The sequence below is a fragment of the Phyllopteryx taeniolatus genome, chromosome 5 (genome assembly GCF_024500385.1).
Source record: "Phyllopteryx taeniolatus isolate TA_2022b chromosome 5, UOR_Ptae_1.2, whole genome shotgun sequence".
NCBI lineage: Eukaryota > Metazoa > Chordata > Actinopteri > Syngnathiformes > Syngnathidae > Phyllopteryx > Phyllopteryx taeniolatus.
Window position 1 is genome coordinate 30130888 of NC_084506.1, and position 22238 is coordinate 30153125.

Here is a 22238-nt window from a genome sequence, read left to right on the forward strand (position 1 = left end):
AATTGTCATTTAAAACGTTTAAGCAAGAATGTCATGAATCCATCCTTTGTCACGTGACTCTTGGACGTCGGACACTGAGGCGTCAGTGAACGCCTCATTGGGCAGAGGCAGGCCAGCGGGATAGTTTGGAGGAGGAAGAGGAGGACTTAACTCATTGGACTCACACTCACTTACGAACTCACAACGGGTAAGTTTCCCTCTTTATTACGATGTTACACTTTCACCTTTGGAAGAATCAACGGCTCGCAATAGCTACGATTTTCTGGCGTGTTTGTGGTGAGTTTACGGAACCTCGGTCGGTAAAGCGTTTCTTGCTTTGCTTTCTGTGACAGACAGCCTCCTCGTTTTAATGTGGACAGCGACCCTGCCCTGCCCAGTCCTAAGTGTCCTTACGATATGGAAGCATTACTTGCTCATTTGCTGAGGTGTTATTTTACCTGTGAAAGACGGTAACTGGCTAATGCTAATATAAAAGCTGTAAGAAACCCCTCAAGAGTAATTACAGTGATTGATTTGATTGATAATTACTTGCTTTACAGAAGTAGAAAATAATAATAAACTTTTGTTTTGCCTCCATGATATTAAAAAAAAATAAAAAATCCATAACGACACAAAGTATGCTTTGAGGGGAAAGTATGTTTTCATATGCTAAAGAGGATTTTCCCAACATGGCAACCCAAACGTTTTTGCCTCAAATGTTACAAATGAAGGCATCGCTTTCAAAAATGTGTAAACATTTATAAAGTGTGCCTTGCTTACTAGTACTAAATGTATCTTACACATAAACTAATCTCGTGAGATAAAAAAATATATATAATTGAATAAAGATAATAATGCTGTGCCAGAGGTATTAATTTCACTGTACTATTAATATGGTTTTAGATTGCACGCCATCATACTGAAAGACATGTATAATATTATGGTTACATTATTCATCTTGATGAAATGATTTAACAAGATAATGCACCCACAGAGGCATTAACTTGACTATACTGTATATAATTAATATGGTTATAGATTTCAGTGGTGCAGAATGCTGTTTCTAATATTTTGGTACGAAGATATTAAAAACCCTATGGCAATACTCAAAACGCATCTGTAAATGGCTCTAAATTATGAGTTGAGTATGGTAATGACGACAATGCCGCCAGTGTTGCCATCTCTATTGAGATAAATATTGCTCCTTTATACCATGTAGTGGGTGACGACACCCCTCAGACCTCAGCCAGTCGTAGTCGTCATGCAGTTGGCTAAGCGTTGTTGGTACAATACGACAGTGTCATTAACACACAGAGTGAGTTGTTTGCATTGCACAGCAAAATCAAGCTCTTGTCCATGTATTGTGTCTTCATGTTGGGTGGCGAGTGCAGCTGCGTGTGAGAGAGGAGATCCTTAGGTGGCCCTACGTCTCTACTTCCACGACAGCTCCAATGTTGTGTAAACATCTGCGTACGCCTTCCCACGCTGGATCAGCGTCCATCAGGGTTATAACACTCTGGGGGATCTTTTCCGCTCATATAAACCTTTTTGAGATGCCAGAAACAAAAATGAACATGACATATTACACTGGGTTAAAAACGTTGTTTTGTAAGTTGTCTGTTTTCTCAATTGATTTAGAACAGTTTTGCATCACTAAATCCGAAAATGACATCTGCTTCTCTTGTTCGGGTCAGGTCTTTATGCCAAGTTGTTAACAGTTTATTAATCAAATGTTACAAACTTTGCTTACTGTCAACTGAATTAGTAGACTGATGGAAGTAAGTACCTGTAAATCGAATGTTCAAAATTCAGGGCATGAACCTCTGCTTATTTGAACCTCTAAAGAAAATACCTGTACATAAACAAAAACATGTGGTGATAGTTCCAGAAGTTGAGCTGATTGAGCAAAAGAAATGTGACATTTGAATTCAGCACATGAAAATTGTTGTTCAATCAGTGACACAATCTGAGACAATCAATTTGTTGTTGACCAGTGTTATCTACATGAAAATAGAGCCCTTAGTGTTCTTATCAGGAAACAACGTTTTGTGGCGCCACATATACATGCTGGATTATTTTTTGATAGAATCACAAAAAACATGGTGCAATTGTCAGGGAAGAAGCAGATTGTCCTGGTCAATGTAGCTATATTATAAGAATACAAAGAGGAAACGGGCGAGAAACGAACGAGAGAGTGGATATTGGAGAGGCGCTTGGCAGTAATGGACCCATCAAATGCACCTAAACATTTTGGCGACAGTGGCTCTCCATGCTTTGCTTTTTCAGTATTGTAAAACACAATGTACTGTGTATATATTTACTGTCTATTGGTAGGGCTTGGTGACAGCCGGCTGGGCCTCGCTTCGTAGCTAGAAACGTAATTTTTGGTTTCAAAGTTCACACGATACCACCGTCACATCTGCAATGTTGCGACGCCGTTCACCTGCGATTCAAATTTTTAAATTGCAGCAAAACCAGTGGCCGACGGTCAGTCACTCATGAAAACTAGTTGCAGAAACCCTGCACATTGCGCAACAGTTCAGTCCCGTTCCGCTATGTTGCTCGCCGTCAGCGCAAAACATTTGATGGTCTCCACTCGTCCCAATTTTTTACACCGTTTTCCAATTGCGGTGCAATCTTGGTAGCTCATATGCAACAAGCTCACCATCACACAGTCTGTTAGAGTGGATATACCATTTAGTGACTGCTATATGGGATCTTTGTAAATCTGGCTCTCTGTTTTCCTCCCTCTTAGTTCACCCCTTAATGCAGCAGGAGCCACAATGGCAAAACTAGGAGGCTCCCCGGAAATGAGGTTACAGAACAGTTATGTTGATCCTCACCACCCAAGAGGCGGCCATGACAGCTCGTTTGGAGTTCGTGTGCAGGTTCAAGGGATTAAAGGTCAGCCCTTTGTAGTTCTGAACAGTTCTGGTGAAGAAAGCCACAGAGACGTATCGGTCATCACTCACCAGACTGGGTACAAGCCGGGCATGGTGAGGAGGTCCGTGGATGAGGGTAGCTCCTCCTTCGAGTTTCATTACCAAAAACATCCAGAGATCATGAGACCGTACGACCCCAGAAGCAACAACCTCAACCATCTCAACCCGACCCAAACCCTTCCTGGAAGAACAGCGGACCGACCCAAAGCCAGGATTCCTCTTCCAGCAGAAGGCCCTTCTGATGACCAGAACACGCCTCCCTCAGAAATACCTGCACATCTCCCCGCGAGGTCCCCAAACTCAGTAGACTCTGAGCCCTTCATGTCCGTAGGGAAGCTGATCAGCCAGTTCAACAGCAGCCCGCGTAGGGGAAGGGGCGGTCCCAGGAGTCGGCTGGACCCGGAGGAAATGCGGCGGTCACGTAGCGTGGACAGCGGCCGAGCGTCTGATTCGTCTTCCTCCTCATCCAGCAGGGCGTCGTCTCTGAAGGGGGGCAGCGGCGGCGCGACCTCAGGCGGGATCTATCCTCCTGGGTCGGCCCGGGCTCGACTGCTGGGCGGAGAGGCCAACAAGAGAGGAGAGAACAAACCCAGCATGCCGCTGAAAGCTCACCATGGGATAGACATGACAGCAAAAGTATTTCACAGAACTAAGGAATTGTCGCATAGTGCCTGCGCAGATGGAGCTGAGGAAAGAGACGCTCAGGTAAAGCGAAGTCCCCAAGGACACGGTTTCTCATTGAAAAGGTTCTGTTTAATTATGCTCTCTAACCAGGTCACTCCTGATCTTCTGAAAGGACGGCAGGTGTCTGTCGACCCGAATGAAGATGCAGCGAAACTAATGCTCTTCACCTACCTCAAGGAAGGGTGAGTGACCACAAAACCACCTAGAATGAACCTTAGTTGAAGGCGGTCCTCGACCTCTGCCGAACAATCCCAATTTGGATCACCAAACTATACAACTACAGTATGCGGAGCAAACATACTGCTTCGTGTGTCTCAATTTTGTCATTGTAATTTATACACTCACTGCAGTACTAACAGAAGTCACTCGCAGTTTACGGACCTGACGTCTGTGCAGGCAGTCTGGGTTCATTTGCCACTCAATGACAGTGTGAATGGTCATCTGTCTCCATATATATGTGCCCACCGTACTGGCTCGCGCCGCTCCCCTGTGACCAAGGACAGGATAAGCGGTATTGACAGACACTGCTAATAAAATAGATCATATTTTTATTTTCAGTTTATTCCCGTCAGCCGAGTTTCATTCATAAAACAATTTCCATTGACAGGATGTCGCAAGTAGATAACACTAATATTCATTCCAGCTTAAATATGTCTCAACTCTCCTGTGCTGATTCACTGTATATCTAAAAAATAGAACCGCTATCGCAAAAAAAAACAAAAAAACAACGACATTTGATAGATTAGTTTGATGATAGCAGAAAGAGTAAGAGTTCAATTCTTTTAACTTACGCCATTGTGTAGTTTAGTGTGATAACAGGGTTGCTGGCCCAGCTGCTCACACACACACACACACACACACACACACAGTCAGTGCATCAGGAATGCAGAGCGTGATCTCGCTTCTACTGATAAAATGACTCCTTAACTCGGAATGTCTTGAAGAGCTATCACCTATTGTGACTTATGTGCTCAGATAAACATCTGTGTGGCAGGCTGAGAGAAGCCCTGCCAACGTTTTCATCCCTGCACAATCGAGGCAAAAAGACAAGTGTTTATTAAGCATCTCTTGCTCCTCAGGACGACTGATGAATTGTCGGTCACCAAGAGGAAAGTCAGCCTGCTGCTTGAAAGGATCAACAGACTGAAGTGGAAAACAGGTGTGAATGTGGAGGAGGAGATGAAAGTGAGTGGAGGGGAGAAATGTTCTCCATTGTTACCAACTATTGACAATCTAGCATGTTTGATTTGAAATGTTCACTTCTGTAGGATCAGACAGTCGAGGCGAAGCAGCTGCTGGAGAAACAAGAAGCTCTGGAGTCACAAGTGTGCGACTTGAAGCAAAAACTGGAAACCGAGATGAAGGTTTTGATGCCATTTTTGACTTACTTGATACAGCGAAATCACTAAAACCTTCCTTTTGAGCCACGTCTCTTTGTCCGCCAGAATGAAAAGACGCTTGCCAAAGCCTGCGAGAAGGCCCGGACCGAAAAGAAGAAGCTGCAGGAAGAGTTGGCCACGAGTCAGGCCGAGCTCTCCAAACTCAGGAACAAACTGGCGGAAATTGAGGCACAACTTAAGTCTACCAAAGACGAGTCAGCAAATGTCTTCCCTTGTTCATTTGTTAAACTTAAACACCAACATGTAGAGCACAGAACAATACAACGCAGTTTTTTGATGCAAATACATTTTGGTGTTAGTCTTACAGAATTTGACCATATATAACAGTTTTTTTTCATAGTATAAAGGGAATAAATCATTTTTAAATAGTTTTTGACATATATTAAACAATGTACCAGTGCATAATTACACATATTAGCATTTTAGTGGGCTTCCGCATACACGTGGTTCGGCACCCGCCGATTCACCTATTTGCAGATTTCATTTTATTTTTTCCCAACATTTGTTTTTACTTTACTTTTTAAAATCTGTTTTCTTTTTATTATTTCTTTTTGTGGGTGGGTAACCAATCCCACACATATTTGCAGGTTATCCCCGCTTATTCAAGCATTTGGGCGGTTAAAAAGTGTTTTCAATGCAGTTATGACGGCCATCAATCATCTAGAGATTTTTGCTGGTCGCGGTCTGGCCCGGTCCCTTGTTATGCTAACAGTCGTAGAGTGTTTTTCTCTCTTTTTGGATCTCATTAGATTGTGCATGTGTACTTAATATGATGACCAGTGAGTTCATATTCCCAGTCCTATTTGATCTCTTGTTCTCGACATGTGTGTAACAGTTGCAACAAAGTGTCTCTCGTAGTATTAACAGTGAAACAGAGTGATTATTACTATATTGTACTGTACATTGTATATTTCCCAGGTTGACTCAGATGATTGCGGACAGGGAGCGTTCTAAAGTGCAGATGAAAGACCTCCAGCAGCAGCTCTCTGAGATGCATGATGAACTGGACCAATCCAAGAAGGCCGAATTGATAAATGCGGAGAAAGAAGTCCTTTTGAAGGTAAAACCTCAACCTCCCAATTCTCCACAGCAGGTTACATAGAAGGGGTTTTGAAAGTGTTGATGACCATGAGTCATGTCTCAGGATATGGCCCAGCTGCGTGCAGACTTTCAGGACATCCTGCTGGTGAAGGAGGAGCACGAGGAGCTTCTACAACAGCAGGAAAAGGAGCTCAGAGACTTGAAGGGGGCCATCAAAGATGAAGTGGAGATGCACGATAAATACATTGCTGCTCTTAAGGAAGAATACGAATTGGAGCTCGAACATCTCATGAGGGATTTGGAGAAGACTAAAGAGGTAAATCCAAGCCGTTCGTTACTGTTCTTCTTCACAAGATCTTCACTTATAATTCCAACTCAGAGCAACGCCGTGCTGGGCCGAGAGCAGGCGGAGGCGTTGGAAGAGGGCGGTGCAGCCAAGGAGAAGCTCCAGGAGCTGAGTCAGCAAAGAGATCACCTCAAGGGAAAAGTGCAGGAGCTGAGCAGCAAGGTGGATCAGCTGAGTCGAGCCGTTCAGGAGTCAAAAGCGTTGGAGAGACTGCAGGAGCAGCGAGCCAAGCAGTTGGAGGTTTGTTACCTCCACCCAGGAGGATTTCTCTTCCTCTACATGAGTATATATTTTTCACTACATCAACCTGAACGGAGGTCATTCGAGACAGCACGGTGCGGAGGTGGTTCGCAGGTCTGCCTTACAGTTCAGGAGTTCAAGATTCAAATCTCCCGCTCAATCTCAAGTTTTCTTTTTAAATTGTCCACAGGTGTGAATTGAAGCGTGAACAGTTGCTTGTCTGTACGCAAGGCCAATCACGAACCGTTGTGGCAGTCTGGTCGAGCTCCCAATTGCTTTGAGAAGAAATAATGGAAATAACCACCAGTGTCAAAATTTGAATGGACATACATTTTAACATTATAAACTGCCTGTATAAAGAAGTAAAATGTAAAAGCAATCAATTAGTATACACGCGCTTAACTTTAATGACGTGACAAACGTGCAGAGGGAGACTGCTATGTGCAACTGGGAGGTCAGTCTCTTCACATTAAAGCACAGCACATTTTGCACTTAGTTTCATTTCAGCCGTATTTTACTGAGCAGCCAGGACATGGACGTATTCACTGTTTTCCTACGTGGCAATCACAATTTGTGACGTCACACAACATACAAAAAGATATGAGTTATGCAGTTCCTCTTTTCAAGGTCCTGCTCGTCACAAAATGATCAAACTTACATCTTTTCCGATTTGAATTGCAAAGTTGTACATGCGTATGCGGGGTAAAAATCTCTTATTAGTTTTTTTGTTTTGTTTTGTTTTTTGTTTTTTAAGGATAAGCGCTTTGGAAAGTGAAGGAATGAATGAAAAACGTTTATTCGGATTGTATTCACACTAGGCTACAATTTAAAAGTAACTCGGGAAATCACATTTAATGGAATGGGATGTTCTGACACTTCTGAGTTTATGTTGGTTCTTACTTTTTGTTCTCTTGACTCCAGGAGACTTTTTCTCTTTTTTTTTTAACCCATTACAATTTGCCCTGACTGAAATGATGTCATGCGGTCTTGGTTTTCCCGCTGTTTGTTTGCTCTAAAGAGGGAAAAGCAGCAGTTGGAGGAAACGTTGCAGGATGTGAGGAGGAATGAAGAGGAAATGTGTCAGTCCAACCGCTCGCTGCTGGCTCGTCTGGAGGAAGTGCAAGTAAAAAAAAAAAAGGAAAAAAGAAATAAGGCACTTTTTGAAAGTGTCTTGACATGGATTTAAAAGTTATACTCTCGGTTGTTTTAGAGTAAGCTGACCAAACTCAACCACGAGCACAGGGACATGAAGGAGAAGCTCAGGGAAGAGCGGAAACAAACAGAAGAGCTGTGGAAGAGCAAAAGTGAGCTGGAGGATGAGAGAAGGCTGCAGGACAGGACAGTGGAACAACTTCAGAGGAATGTATGAGCCTCCCTGTCTCTTTCTCTCGCACCGCGGGCGGGGCTGACTGAACCTTATGGGGGAGTTTCACCTCAATCCTTGTAAATCTGTCTGCTCAGATGAATAGCATCATGGAGGACTGCGAGGCATCTACAGATGTTCTTCAGAGCCAGGTCGACGAGGCCAAAGAGAGGAGTCAGAGGGAGTTGGCCGAGCTACGCAGACAGCTCCAGGAAAAGGGAGCTGACCTGGAGAAATCCCGACTAGCGGCCAAAAAGCTTCAGGATGAGGTGTGGCCCTTGCAAATCATTTTGCTGACTCATCAGAACGTGGGTTCAAATAGCTAAGCCGCTGATGAAAACGACCAAAGGGAATTTTTAGCTACAATGAGAGACCAAGGAACACTTTACTTGGATTCACAATAAAAAGTAGTCAGAAGTATCAGTTCTTTAACTTTCCTTTACTTTCTTTTCCTTATGTGCGTGTTTATTCTGTGCTCAGCTGCTTCCTCTGGAGGAGGATCTGCGGAGGTGTCACAGGGAGCACGAGGAGGCCCAGTCTAGGGCCCGGCAGCTGGAGCAAAGAGCGGAGGAGCTGGAGGAGAGGAACGCCACCACGGTGGACGATCGCGAGCGGCACGTCAAACTCCTCGAGGTGAACGCGTTTAGGAACACGAGAACACACTCGCGTGAAACCGGGCGGCGCGGCGAGGCGTTCATTCAGCACGTCCGCTTCACAGTCAGAGGATCTTGATTTTGATTCAAATATTGTGTGATTGTGTTCAAATATCCACTCCTTGAAGCGTTACGACACCGCCACATAGATTCCATTCGTTAGTCCGTCCGTCTATGGCATTGGCCAGCATGTTATAGCATAAAGGTAGCAGACTTCAAGGCAAAGTTTGGCGGTTGTTTGAAATACACAATGTATAATTGTCTTTGTTTATGATTAGTTGAATGAAACTTCTTTTTGGGAGAATTGTTTACGATCTGCCAAACTGCTGCTTGTTGTAAAGTGAGTTGAGTTTAGGTCACTGGCACCATACAGCACTCGTATTTCAAATGTTAGCTCGCAGGTCGAAGCACAAAATTGGCCAAATGACGGCTCGTATCTCGAAAAACTCCAAAGTCAAGTCACTCCTATTTCAAGGCATCACTGTAAATCCACCTCAAATTAAGGCAGTGTATGCTTATGTTGCAGTTTCTCAATCTCATGTAGCGAAATAAATTAAGCAAACTATTAAAACCAGCTCTCAATGTCATGGAGTACAGTTCTACAACCACAATAATAAACAATATACTTGATTTAATACCGCAAGTCAAATCCAACTGGCATTCCCCAGAAGTTGAATCAAGAGAACTGGACCCTTCTTGGCTGTTAAAAGTGTTTCATATTTAATCCAAAAAGCTTCTTTGGTGATAAATTTTATGTGTGGATTCCCCCAATGTATGTGTCCGGTGGGAAATAAGGGGACTAGGGGGTTATTACCATGAGATGGATGACTGAGAACCGACAAAGACAAAAGTGGCATGATTGTCTTTTTAAAGGTTAATAAAATTGTGTTACAACTCCTATATTACATGCTGATGATTCCATGAAGTGACTATTCATTCATACATACATGAGTCAAACTTAGATTGCACTTGATCACATGCCGTGGGGCGTTTATGTGTTTGGCACCACTATTTGTCTTTGCCTTTCCCTTGCACTGGGAGCCATGAGGGTGCCGAACGGCGCCGCCGCAGCGGCATCTCACGGCTCAGCACTGTTTGTCTTGCTGATGACAAAACATTACACAGTGACATCAGTGTGTTGACACTGCGCATCAAGCGAGGAAGCCTCGTGTTTACTGGGAAAAGTTCTCCGACCTGTCCGAGCGGGACACAAACACTGGGACATTGTACGTTTGTACAATCACCGACGCCCTGAGGGGAGGCAATCTCTTCTCTCATACCTTTTCTAACTAGTTGGAGCTTAGCTGCAATAATTAAGTGAGCAGCCATTTCTTGTAGGTCGGTTGGTTAGGTTGATATATATATGTATGAGAAAGTCAAACAAGCAATTCAATTGTTCTGTAATAATGGAGGCAAAATGACAATAATAAGCTTCATCCGCCAATTATAACACAACATACAACACAATATAAAATGGAATAGCGTCACGTTAACAATAAAACCACCCAGTCGAGCATTCTCCTCATTTGGATGCGTTTCAAATAGTGCACCATTACCATCATATATATACCTACCATCTGCTTATGTCTGAATTATGTTATCAAGTTCCAGGCATTATTAACTTGGAAAACTATGGTTTTCCCCCCAAAAAAAGTCTGCTTGCTTGCATACAAACAAACAGTGATGAAAACAGAACTCCCTTGGTGGAGGTAATACAGTGGAGCCTTTCATTTCAAACACAAAGAGATACTTAGTCAGACTCTATTATGTATTTTCAAAACAGTCACCGTCATAAGCTAAATTGACTGAACATGTGATCTTTTAAAGCTATAATCCACAACTTTTTTTGTTTAAAAAAAAACCAAAACTAATTTTCACCCAAGCCACTACTAGAGGAGATGACACAATGCTAATTAAGCCATTCAGCTCCTCTAACATCTTGCTGTACAGGTCATGGCTCACATTAATGGTGGAAAACGTTTTGAACAGGTTTATATTGGTCTCATTTTTTTGACATCACAAATACCTAGCATTTCAACAGGGGTGTGTAGACTTTTTATACCCACTGTATTTGTGTTATGTTCTGGTTGAACTCCAAATTGTATAAGTTCAGGGGCATTCCCTGAGTTGTCGGACAGCTTTTGTATTTGGAATTTCGGTAACTGGTATATACAAAATTCAAATATTTTGTCATTGTTTTCTTGGTAGGGTCGCATCGGTCAGCTGGAGGAGGATGTGAACGATGAGCGCAGCACTGCTGACCGACTGATGGAGCGATTAGACAAAACCAAAGAGCAGGCAGGTTTAAAAACCTTTTTTGTAAAGATTCAGTCAAGGGTCAACCTGCCCATTGTGGAATTATTATCTTAAGTTGTGTTTTAACCACAAACAGATGTGGGGGCTGCATACTCAGATTTCCCCACAGCTGCTGATGTTATGTCCAGTCAACTCCTAAAAAGTGTGTTTTCTGCTTCATCGTGTTCACTTTGTAGTCGCGTTGATGTACGGCTCCACTCGTCACATGTCATATGTTTCTCATTACCTCATGTCAGTCAGCGTTGGGACCCTTTTTTGCTCAAGTAGGCCACTGCTCATGCAAGCAAAGCGCTGCGGACTAATTGACACAAAACGCTGTTTTGGATGCTGTGCAAAGACACAAAACAGCAAAGTATTGTGTGTGGTGATTCACTTTCCCTTCACTGGGCCTCTGCATGTTATTACGGCTGAGACTAAGACTGGTAAGACAAGAAAGCATTTCCTCTTTTTTTTTTTTTTTTTTTTTTTTTTTTAATGAAGTCCATTTAAACCGAAAGTTTAAATTTTAATTTTATTTTTGTCAATACTGGAGATAGCACAAAGGCATCAGGCCGATCTAAGGGATATTCATCGCATATTCATTTGACATCATATTTATTATTGGTTGGTGTTTATAATTTCCCTGATGGGATGTACAGTATGTCATCTATCTATATATCTAGCTATCTATCTGAAACATAGATTGTGTGTGCGCGCGTGCGTCTATGTCAATGTCGTATGACATTGCAATGTGATTGTAATGTGCCGAAGTGTACAGTACATGTTGATGTGTGTCAGGTGGATCAGATGAGGAGCGAGTTGATGCAGGAGAGAGCAGTCAGACAGGACCTGGAGTGTGACAACATGAGCCTGGAAAGACAGGTAGGGTGAACCCATCATTAATAGGACAATACATACAGTATACAGAATATTACTGTATACTCAAAATATCCAAGTTGACATATTGGTCTAAACAAGCTAGGCTAAGGGATGTTGTTGGTTGTATCCTGTAATACAACTTTGGTCCTCAAAGGGCAACAGTGGGTCACTGCGTGATTGTGTTTTATTTCAGTCTTTTCTCAGTTGAAGATAAAAGATTATTTGCAATAAATGTAATCAATTATTAATGAAGCATTTATTTACTAAAAATATACATTTGTTTATTTTATGAATAATTTTATTGGATTATTAAGCATTTTTTTTTAAATGAGCTAGACGGGGGGGAAAAAAAACAAACAAAACATCTCTCGGGCAGAATCCTTGCATCGACAAAACCATTACTTTTCATAATTGATTGAATTTGTCAACGTTTAATGAGCCATTAACATTGCATCATCAAAGAGAGCAAGCCATTTTCAACACTTTAGAATGATCAATAATTTGTAAAAATAAATAAATAAATAAATAACAGACCCGCATGGAGACTGGCTGATAGTATCGATTTGTGAAGAAAAATATGATATTGACCTAATTTGGACATGTGATTCCATCCGGCAGTGACAAAATATTACAGGACTCAGCATAAAGAATAGCTTTTTTGTTATTGTCTTGATGTCAATACTCGGTGGGCCGGAGTAAAAACTAAGCCGTGCTTTGCCCACCCCAGCTCTAAATTGTCCATAGGTGTGAACGTGAATGTTAAGGGTTGTTTGTTTTGTGCCTCGCGGATGGCTGGCAACTAGTGCAGGGTGTACCTGGCGTCTCACCCCAAGTCATCTGGGATGGGCTTCAGCTAATTTAGTAGCAAGACGTCATTTAGGATTCTGCAAATGCGGGACAACCCAATAGCTCTGGCCCGCTATTCTATGTCATCCTAAAAGTGTTTGATGGGGTTAACTGTGAGGGTTAGGGTTGTGTACAGTTCCTCCATACAAAACTAATACATACTCATGCCTTAAAGGTGGAACAAAACAATGGCCTACCTCTCAAGTGCTCTGGAAGCATACATTTCTCAGGGTGAAATAGACCACTTCTTCATTGATGAATTTGTTGATGAAGTGAATTGACCTGGCTTTGACCTGCACTGGTGAGCCAGCATGACGGGAACATTTAACGTTGCCTCGTTTGTGACATTCCTCTGTTTCCATTCCCCGCGTCAGAATAAAGACCTCAAGAGCAGAGTGTCTCATTTAGAAGGATCGCAGAGGACCAACCAGGATTCTCTCATTTCCAAACTCAACAGCCGCATCCAGGAACTTGAAGAGAGATTGCAAGGGGAGGAAAGGTAAGGGCTCCCTGACCGTGAAGCAAAAACATTGACTGGGACCCTTGTGAGGATAAGCGGTGCGGAAAATGGAACGGAAAAGGGTAAAGAGTTACGTAATGCCACAGTGGAAGATAATACTGAGAACATATTTTGGATAATAGTTCTGCGGTGACCCCCCCTGTCGCCCCTTCTGGTATCACATTCCCTATGCTTGTAAGACTGGGAGCGTCACAGTGGGAGGGTGTTAAATTACGGGAAGCTTCAGCTGATCTCTTGGCTCATCTCCTCCCAGGGACAGCAACAACTTGCAGCAAGCCAACCGCAAGCTGGAGCGCAAGGCGAAGGAGATGAAGATGCATGCGGACGAGGAGCACGCCAACCTGCAGACGCACAGGGACCAGGTATGAGAGGCCGCGTCGCCACCGGTCACGCTGTCGCTTATGTGACTTGTCCCGAACGGCGCAGTTGACTCAGAGACTGAAGACGGCCAAGCGACAGATGGACCAAGCCGAGGAGGAGATCGAGCGCCTGGAGCACGCCAAGAAGAAGCTGCAGAGAGAGCTGGAGGAGCAGCTTGAGGCCAATGAGCAGCTTCATGGCCAAATTGACACGATGAGGAAAGACATGAGGTGAATGCTTGCTTACCTTCTGCCTCGTTTGGATTTCACAGAAATGAATGACAAAGTACTGCTTAACTTTGACGTTGCTTTTTTTTTTTTTTTTCTTTTTTGCATGACCAGGCGCAAACGGAAATCGCCCCCGGTAATTAAAGTGGCGGAGGATGGAGATGGCCTGGATGACACTGGTTCTGATTAATTGGATAAATAACTCACATCACGTTTGGACTTAATGAGGAGCTTGTTTCAGTAATTCCATTAACAACTCCTATTATCCTGGCATTGTGTTAAGCCTGACCTCTAGTGGCAATATTTTGAACTACTTGATGTGGCAAACAAACCCACAGTGCCGCTACACGATGTGGACAAAAGTATGGAGATACACCATGCGTCCATTTTCAAAAGCAGAGCTTCTCAAACTTAGCGTGTGCTCCGACTACAGCTGAGAATTGTTTCCAAAAAAAACCCCATCATAACCCTCACGCCAATTACCGCATCACTATTTTACATTGCAAAACTCTCACAGTGCACCTCCAAACAAAAATGTCCCAAAAAGTATATATATTGAAATCATGATGATCTTGTCTCACAATCTTAAGTGAATTATGTAGCTACCTTCCGTCATCTAGCGTAAGAGCATTACATTCTTCTGCCTGTCTCGATTCGTCACGGGCATCGATAGATGAACAAATATAATTTTTAGACCAATGAAGTGAAATTGTATAATTTCTTGATGCTCTCTCTCTGGAACACTAATGTGCTGCGAGCACTGTGGTTTACAATCACCGCCGCCTTAGAGCTGTGTTACAGTAATGACACAGACACAGTAGAGGTTTTTGGCGAGTTCCCCCGGAATCTTAAGTCTTCATCTTTTTTCATTTTGGACAATTCCATGCTTCCGACTTGCCCTCGATTGGCGAGCAACCAGTCCAGGCTGCAGCTCACCCGAAGACCCCAATGAGGACAAGAGCTATACCAAACGGAATGTAAACAGTAATATAAATCTTATGGATGCTTCAAATTGTGTGGAAACAGTTTGGGGAACAAAGATTGTGAGCAAGGCCTTTTCTTAGGCGCGATATCGGTGGACTCACAAATATGTTCAATTTGTGGCTCGGTCTAAATACTTTTGTCCACATTGTTCAAGTCCTTTTCTTATCTCCCGACTAATGGTTCCATGTAGTGTGATGCTTTTCAAAATGTGTATTGATGTTTATAAACCTCCAGAAATTGTACAAATAAAATCAAACTTTGTTTGCTTCACGAGGTTGTCCTTCTACATCACATCACCGAAATCGTTTGTACAGTCACGATAAAATAGCAACCGCACGCGTCAATCACTGTGCCTGGAAACTTGGTGATGGTTGTACAAGCGGATCAATCCTGCGCGCTGAATGGCTGCGCTTGGGCAGAGGTGGAGATCTGACATGACGTCCGCTTCACAGAGGTCAACACGGCAGGACCTTTAGACACTTTGAATCACAGTCACCACAGGGATACTTGGAAACATCTCAAGAGAAGCATGAGGAAACACTGTGCGATCAAACATGGAATACTCAAGGAATTCCTGGCAGAATTTCTGGGGACCTTTGTTTTGGTTGTAAGTAACATTTTTGCATTCGTAATGTATTCAATGATTGATTTCCCTGGAGTTGTTCTTTCACTTGACACTCAATTCGACATTTTCACTACGAAGGGCATGAGACAACGTGCATTTTGGAAACCATCCGTTTTAATTGACACTGTCAGAGGTATTCATTTGATCCTCTTGCAGTCGTAGTTTCACGGTGTAGAACTGTACCGCGTCTTACCGAAAGGTTTTCTATGGGGTTCCATTCCTTTGGCTGAAAAGCCGACCAAACTATTGCAAACACCTCTCAGTATGATGCAGTGCAGTTTTATACTACTGCAAATGATGACATTGATAAATATTGTTGACTGAGTACTAAAAAGAGCATTATTATCTTGGTAAAAGCAGATTTTTGAGGTTCTCATGAGATTCCAAGTGAGAGTGTGACACTACTTCATTACATTAGAATTGCCAGTGAGTCAATCTGAAGAATGTTGTGTATTTATCTATGCACGTGTATATCTTGTCTATATATTTTCAGTTATTTGGCTGCGGCTCAGTCGCCCAAACGGTCCTCAGTCGAAACACTTTGGGTGAGCCGCTCACCGTGCACATTGGCTTCTCCGTAGGACTGATGATGGCGGCTTACGTGGCCGGTGGCGTGTCAGGTAAAATATGATTAGGAGTCGTTATAAGAGGATGTCCGGTAGACGCATGCGATCGTGTACTGGTTGTTATTCGTATCGGCACAGGAATTGTTGATGGATAAATTGGAACCTGATTGTTGTTGAACGCGTTTTAGGGTACAGTAGGTCATCAAATCATCACCAATTGGAGAATGGCCATTGCGGTACATTGTGTTTAGTCATGCGTTTGTTGTCTATGTAGATCTAAAACAGCCATTCAAACCTATAGACAATTTAGAGCCTCGGTGTCCAAACTATGGCCCGGGGGCCATTTGTGGCCTGTCTTCTTTTTCTTTAGCGGCCCACAGTATATAGTGAAAAGGATATTTAACACGGTCTGCAAAAAAAGTGAGGCTGAGTGGTTGTCTGTCTCTCTGTGCAACCTCTCTCATGTGCAACCTCCGTGGCTCTGCTGAGCTCCCATGCAGCAGGAACGTGCCATTTTTTTTTTCTGGCAGGATTCACTCAGTGTGCACTGGCCATTGATTTGGTGGAGTCCGAGCGCAGCCTTTGCGGGGTCGTCCATGACCTGGGGCGCCGAATGTCCCGCGAACATCGATCGCCGGCCCGCGATCGTTTGTCTGTGGCAAACGTTCGCTTCAAAACGTGACCGCCTGCCGTTTGAACAGCAGGACCAAATGGCTTGCACAAAGCCAGAACGCTTTATGTTTATGGCCATTATTGTGTCTGACTGTCTGCTTTTCCTCAATAAACTCCTGCCACCCCGCAGGGGGCTGCTTTCCTTCTGCTGCCCCTCGTAAATGTGACAACCTCCCTAATGATGGAGAGGGTAACATGCCGGCCTATGAGGGACCGTTGGGGAGATCATTCAGGATTACCTTTCACAAACACTACTGAGATATACATATATTTTTTGGCTTATATACACTACTGAAAGGCTCTCATACACACTACAAAAACACATATTTCAGTATATTCTACAAAGGGATTTCAGAAATGTGTATTTCAGTATATTATGTCGATTTCAGTCGTCAATAAGAGCATTTCAGTAATGTATGAGTGAAAAAAAGAATCAGTAGTGTGTAGGAGAACGTTTAAGTAGTGTATATAAGAGAAAACATTTCTGTAGTGCGCATGAGAGCATTTCAGTTTCATGTGTGAGATTCATTTCAGTCATTTAGACGCGTGAAAAGAAATTCAGTCGTGTGTATGAGAGCATTTCAGTTTCCTGTATGAAAGCGTTTCAGTAGTGCATGTGAGTGGGAAAAAAAATCATTTATGAGCGTTATGAGCTGTGGAAAAATGTCTGTAGTGTGCCGCGAATATTTCAGTAGCGTAAGAGTTAATCCCGAATGACGTGCCTAACGACACCTCGATCCAGGCTGCAGCTCTCACTCATTCTGGCCTTTGACCTGCATCCCAGGGGGCCACGTGAACCCCGCTGTGTCTCTGGCCATGGTGATCCTCGGCAAACTGGAGATCTGGAAGTTTCCTTTCTACGTCATCGCTCAGTTTCTCGGCGCATTTGCAGGAGCTGCTGCGGTCTTTGGATTATACTACGGTAAGCGCGCACGCGTTTCGGTCGTGACCTGATCTCAGTGTTTCGTGACATTTATTGAGCCAAGACACGTACGTATACTACATCAGAAAAATGACACGGAATTCCAGCAGACAAAAATGTCACCAAATATATATACATTTTTCTCCAGCTATATCGTGGTTCATCCTTCATGCCCCCGTCATATTGTAGATTTTTAAGTGTTACTTTTTTTATGGGTTATTACAGTATACGAGTGCCCCACAACCACTTTTTTTTTTTTGCGTTACTTGGTCGAGTTTTTTCAAAGTCTTGAGTGACAAACCGACTTCAGATACGCCGCCGCTTGATTGACGTGGAAAAATAAAAGAAGCAATGACGGTACTGGAAGGACAAACAGTCAAACAGACAGAATACAAAATGAAAACACTCAAAAGGAGCATGAAGCAGACACTCACACTGAACTAGCCGGATGGTGAACTGCCAACACTCTTTATGTCACTCGCTAGGCCACGCCCCTTGCAGGCACACATCCACTGGTGTGTGTTTGTAACTTTCGACTTCATTATAAAACCAGTTTTCTAAACATCTTCTTTTATTGTGTTTATGTTGTATCATGTTTTTCTATTTATATCGCACAATACATTGCTATTTTTCTCATGATTAAAAATGGTGGTGGAGAACAGTAAAACATAGACACAAAACTATTGTCAGCCACAGCTCACGCCCAAACACTCACAAGCAGATTCTCCCAGTCATGCGCCACCCCACGGGCCCCGCCTCTTAAAGGTGCAGTCACTAATTGGATACACCTAATGATCACTCAGAGGTGACTAATGCTGCTTTCTAATGTACACTCGAAAGTTACATCTTGGACTTGCCACAGTGACGAGTGAGAACTCGATGAACTCCTCACAGATGCTTTCATGGACTTCACCAGCGGGATTCTGTCGGTGACGGGAATCAACGCCACCGGTCACATTTTTGCATCCTACCCAGCGAGACACCTGTCAGTTCTTGGCGGATTCATTGATCAGGTGAACTCAGCTCACAATGGCCCGATTACCTTTCTACTGTGCTCTTAATCCCATCGGGGCTCGAAATACGGCAACATCTATGAAATGGCGATAATGCGAAATTGATCGCCCCATTTAGTCTGAGAACACCCCCCGCCCCCCGCCCCTCCCCCCCTCTTTTGCTTTGTTTGGTTTTGGGGTTGAATGACCTGCTTCCTGGTATTCACCGGAAGGTCAGATCTATACTCGGCACCATTTCCAGTCTGTTAAGTTGGTGCACTGATCCAAAAATAACACGTTGGTGCTGGAAAATGTTGAAAACCACAAGGGGTGACCCACTCAGATGAGTCTAGATTAGTGAATGTGTTACAATGCTGCAAGTTTGCCTAGTTCACATACATGTACAGTGCAACCTTACAGGTCCAACAAAATCTTTTGTTTGTATTTAGAATCAGAGTTTACTATAGGAAATCATGGAAATACTTTTATGATTTGATTCCTGAGGACGAACTTTAGCCATCATAAGACATCTTAAAGGTACAGGCAATGTTTTATCATTTTAGGTAACACGCTTCAATTGTAATACCAAGATACGTGTAAGAAGAAGCACTGAGGACCACTGTTAAAATATAACATTAAAAACAATAAAGGGGGTCTAAATCTTAACTTACTACTTACCAACTAATTAGGTACATTTAACAGCGTGGATTTTTTTTCCCACTAAAATTAGCCATTGCTATGTAAATCTCCAAATTTGAACAAGCTATTCTGTTCACTAAAAACCTTTACCTTATTAATGTACATGTCAAACAACATTTTGAATTATTTTGGAAGTAGTTTAGATTCATCGTAACTTAGCTTAAGAGGGTCGGGGGGGGGGGGGAAAGAATAGGACATGTAGGATCCTTAAAAATAAATACATAAATAAATATTTTTTTTTAAAAAGGCAGACAGAAAGTTTACACTCACCTCACTCTGGTCTTAAGTTGGTCCAAAAGAGTGACGTCCCATCAAGAATGTTGATTGATGGCAACTAGTTTTTTTTCCTTTAGAGGGCGAAACTACAACGGACTAACAGGGTGGAATGCGATACAGGGGACACACACACACACACACACACACACACACACGCGAGAAAGTGCAGCCACGAGCTCCATTGTCTGCAGGTGGTGGGCACGGGCATGCTGGTTCTGTGCATCCTGGCCATCATGGATGGAGGAAACATCGGCGCTCCGAAAGGTGTGGAGCCACTGGCCATCGGGCTGATCATCATGGCCATCGGGGTGTCTATGGGCCTGAACTGTGGATACCCCTTGAATCCTGCCAGGGACCTCGGACCTAGACTGTTCACCGCTGTGGCCGGATGGGGGATGGAGGTCTTCAGGTGACTGCAGGACACATTTGGGATTATTAACTCTACAGGTCACAATGCAGTATCAGTTGCTATTTGAAGAATAGGCACATATTTTAAATTGAAATTTTAAAAATTCATGGCACACCACCAAACAAAAATATTCCTAAAAGTGTGTCTCACATGTAATGTATAATGAAAACTGGATGATCTACTCAGACTATTTACTTTCTCACCGTCAAATCCCGGCCTGGTTAATTTGACCTTCTGCCATCTTGTGGAAGAGCGTTGAAATGTTTTGCGTGTCACCAGATGTCGCTGGCAAAGATAGATGAACAAAGATACATGAATGGTAGGAAATACATTGTCAGTGCCCTGGCGTCCTGAGCGCTGCGACTCAAGACAAATGCCGTACTGTTCACCTTGGAAAGAAGGCACAGCAGCAACTTGCTCAGCCTGGTGTACACCTCCAATCGGTCTTCATGGAGCTGCAGCTCACGGATGAGCCTAAAGCCCCTCAGATCATGACGTGCCATTAGAATTGGATGGACCCGTTCTCTTTTCTTTTGGGGGGGGGGGGGGGGGGGGGGGGGGGCTGTTGCTCGTCTCCTCCTCCTCCTTATTATAAGGAACGGCAGGGCTTTCTGATGAAAAAAAAAAGACAAATCCCTACTGCCGACCTGAGGCCTACTTTACGTCAAGTTGGTGAGTGGACAAACAAACATATTGATTGAAATAAATGATTAGGCAACAAGCATTGTTGGGTTATTATATAATGTCACATGCGCTCAACAGACGTGATTGATTGTTGCTGTTGTTGATCCAACATGATTCCGTTACACTTTTCAAAGTCTCACCTAACGTGTGTTACATACAGCACGGCAGGCTACTGGTGGTGGATCCCAGTGGCGGGGCCCATGGTGGGGGCTGTGGTCGCCGCCGTCCTGTACTACCTGCTCATCGAGCTTCATCACCCCCGCGACCATGCCGAGAAGCCCCGCGAGGAGGAGGGCGAGGAGGAGGAGGAGGAGGAGGAGGAGGAGGAAGACGAGGATGACGAGGACTGCAGTCTGAAGGACAAATACGAAATGATCACCATGAGTTAAACACAGTGGCGGGCCACGCGTTTCGGGCCTTCGGTGGGAATTTACCCGGCTTAATCCACCTTTTAATACCACCACTATCATGTCGCAATTATAGAAGCAATTCTATACTATATATATATATATATAGACACATACACAAAATTAAAAAAATATAACACGTACATCATCTAATAAACATAATTCAAAGAAAATACATCAGAGATGCTAATTATTGAAATGTATTCATGTGTGTCTTTTTTACAGTTTTGCTCGTCAAATTTGGCCTGCTCTGACCAACCAATCAGAGGACAGTAAAATGCTAATGTTGTCGGCCCCGTGAAGCAAACTTGCAATCTAATACCCTCATTGCTAATATAGTTTAAAGTACATTTGGCAGCACTGCTGACTCTGAAAGCCCTGGGCTGGTTGACATGGCCAAAAAAAACAAACGAGAGGAGACATTCAGTGCACGTGGGCGCATTTACTCAGGTTATGGTCGATCTCGTGAAGAATTTTCACTTCAGTATGCGTGCTCTCTTTGTTAATGGCGCAATCGACTGGAGTTACACCTATGATCAACCTTTTTGGCCCACTCGCAACACTCAATTCAAATTTGATGCAACGCAGCAGCTAATTGTACAAATTAACAGTTCTACACAAGCAAGTAGCTTGCGAATAAATAAAATATGCATAAAACAGCTGTGCTAAGCTCAAGTATTTAAATGTGAGTTGATGGAAATCTAATGAACATTCTGAATGGATGAAATGTAAATATTGTACTGTCGGATATTAGATATTACAAGCAAGATAATCTCCTTCATATTTGCTCCTGTTATTCTGCAGTAGTCCAAATATTTTTACTTTTTTGTTTTACTTGTTTTGTTTTCTTAAGCAAACCAAATGTATTCCTTGTAATGTAATGTTTTGTTTAAATTAAAATTTCTACAAACTAGTTACCTGTATTTTAAGTCATCACTGGTTATTTTGTGTGGGATACAAAACGTAGGTTTCCTAAGGCAGCACAAGGGACTAGTGGTTAGAACGTCTGCTTCACAATTTTGAGGTTCGGGGTCAGAATCTCAGCCCTAAAGAGTAATGTTAACTGCACACGACATGACGATTTTAAGTTCAAGTCACTAAATGTGGTTCCCCGGCCCATTATGGGCTCCAAATGCTTGTATTGATATGGACAGGATTGTCATGACAACGGCATACTAGCGCAGCCAATCAAGCTACACTATAAACGTTCATGCTTACATTTCCTTA

General features: G+C 43.2%; 2 protein-coding genes and 1 long non-coding RNA gene across 5 annotated transcripts; 2 read left to right on the forward strand and 1 right to left on the reverse strand.

Moving 5' to 3' along the window:
- Positions 1-52: 52 nt before the first annotated feature.
- On the forward strand, positions 53-15029 carry LOC133478556 (cingulin-like protein 1). 3 transcript variants are annotated; one of them, XM_061774734.1, is made up of 19 exons: positions 53-187; positions 2735-3626; positions 3696-3787; positions 4685-4790; positions 4874-4969; positions 5051-5199; positions 5924-6065; positions 6150-6362; positions 6426-6632; positions 7651-7755; positions 7843-7995; positions 8094-8264; positions 8476-8628; positions 10857-10946; positions 11742-11825; positions 13043-13167; positions 13442-13550; positions 13615-13778; positions 13890-15029. In XM_061774734.1, exons 2-19 carry the CDS (start codon positions 2763-2765, stop codon positions 13963-13965), a joined length of 3099 nt encoding a protein of 1032 aa, XP_061630718.1. In that variant the 5' UTR covers positions 53-187; positions 2735-2762; the 3' UTR covers positions 13966-15029. The 3 variants fall into 3 exon arrangements, with proteins under 3 accessions (XP_061630718.1, XP_061630721.1, XP_061630719.1); XM_061774735.1 differs by lacking the exon at positions 53-187 and adding an exon at positions 194-276; XM_061774737.1 differs by lacking the exons at positions 11742-11825; positions 13043-13167; positions 13442-13550; positions 13615-13778; positions 13890-15029 and having other exon boundaries at positions 10857-11352.
- Positions 15030-15193: 164 nt separating this feature from the next.
- Positions 15194-21934, forward strand: LOC133478559 (aquaporin-9-like). Its single transcript, XM_061774740.1, has 6 exons — positions 15194-15366; positions 15878-16004; positions 17407-17544; positions 18439-18557; positions 19703-19920; positions 20765-21934. The coding sequence occupies exons 1-6, from the start codon at positions 15289-15291 to the stop codon at positions 20991-20993; spliced, it is 909 nt and encodes a 302-aa protein (XP_061630724.1). The 5' UTR covers positions 15194-15288; the 3' UTR covers positions 20994-21934.
- Positions 19786-20470, reverse strand: LOC133478560 (uncharacterized). The gene is made up of 3 exons (XR_009788708.1): positions 20310-20470; positions 20124-20205; positions 19786-19924 (listed from the first exon to the last, which is right to left on the reverse strand). It is a non-coding gene; the product is annotated as an uncharacterized LOC133478560 (long non-coding RNA).
- Positions 21935-22238: the final 304 nt, after the last annotated feature.

Bases quoted from the DNA above. Each gene is read 5' to 3' on its own strand.
- LOC133478556 (XM_061774734.1), top strand. From the start codon at position 2,763: ATGGCAAAACTAGGAGGCTCCCCGGAAATGAGGTTACAGAACAGTTAT. The intron at 7,996-8,093 runs GTATGAGCCTCC...CTGTCTGCTCAG, and splicing joins TGGAACAACTTCAGAGGAAT to ATGAATAGCATCATGGAGGA. The intron at 11,826-13,042 runs GTAGGGTGAACC...TCCCCGCGTCAG, and splicing joins ACATGAGCCTGGAAAGACAG to AATAAAGACCTCAAGAGCAG.
- LOC133478559 (XM_061774740.1), top strand. From the start codon at position 15,289: ATGAGGAAACACTGTGCGATCAAACATGGAATACTCAAGGAATTCCTG. The intron at 15,367-15,877 runs GTAAGTAACATT...ATATATTTTCAG, and splicing joins TGGGGACCTTTGTTTTGGTT to TTATTTGGCTGCGGCTCAGT. The intron at 18,558-19,702 runs GTGAACTCAGCT...CATTGTCTGCAG, and splicing joins TTGGCGGATTCATTGATCAG to GTGGTGGGCACGGGCATGCT.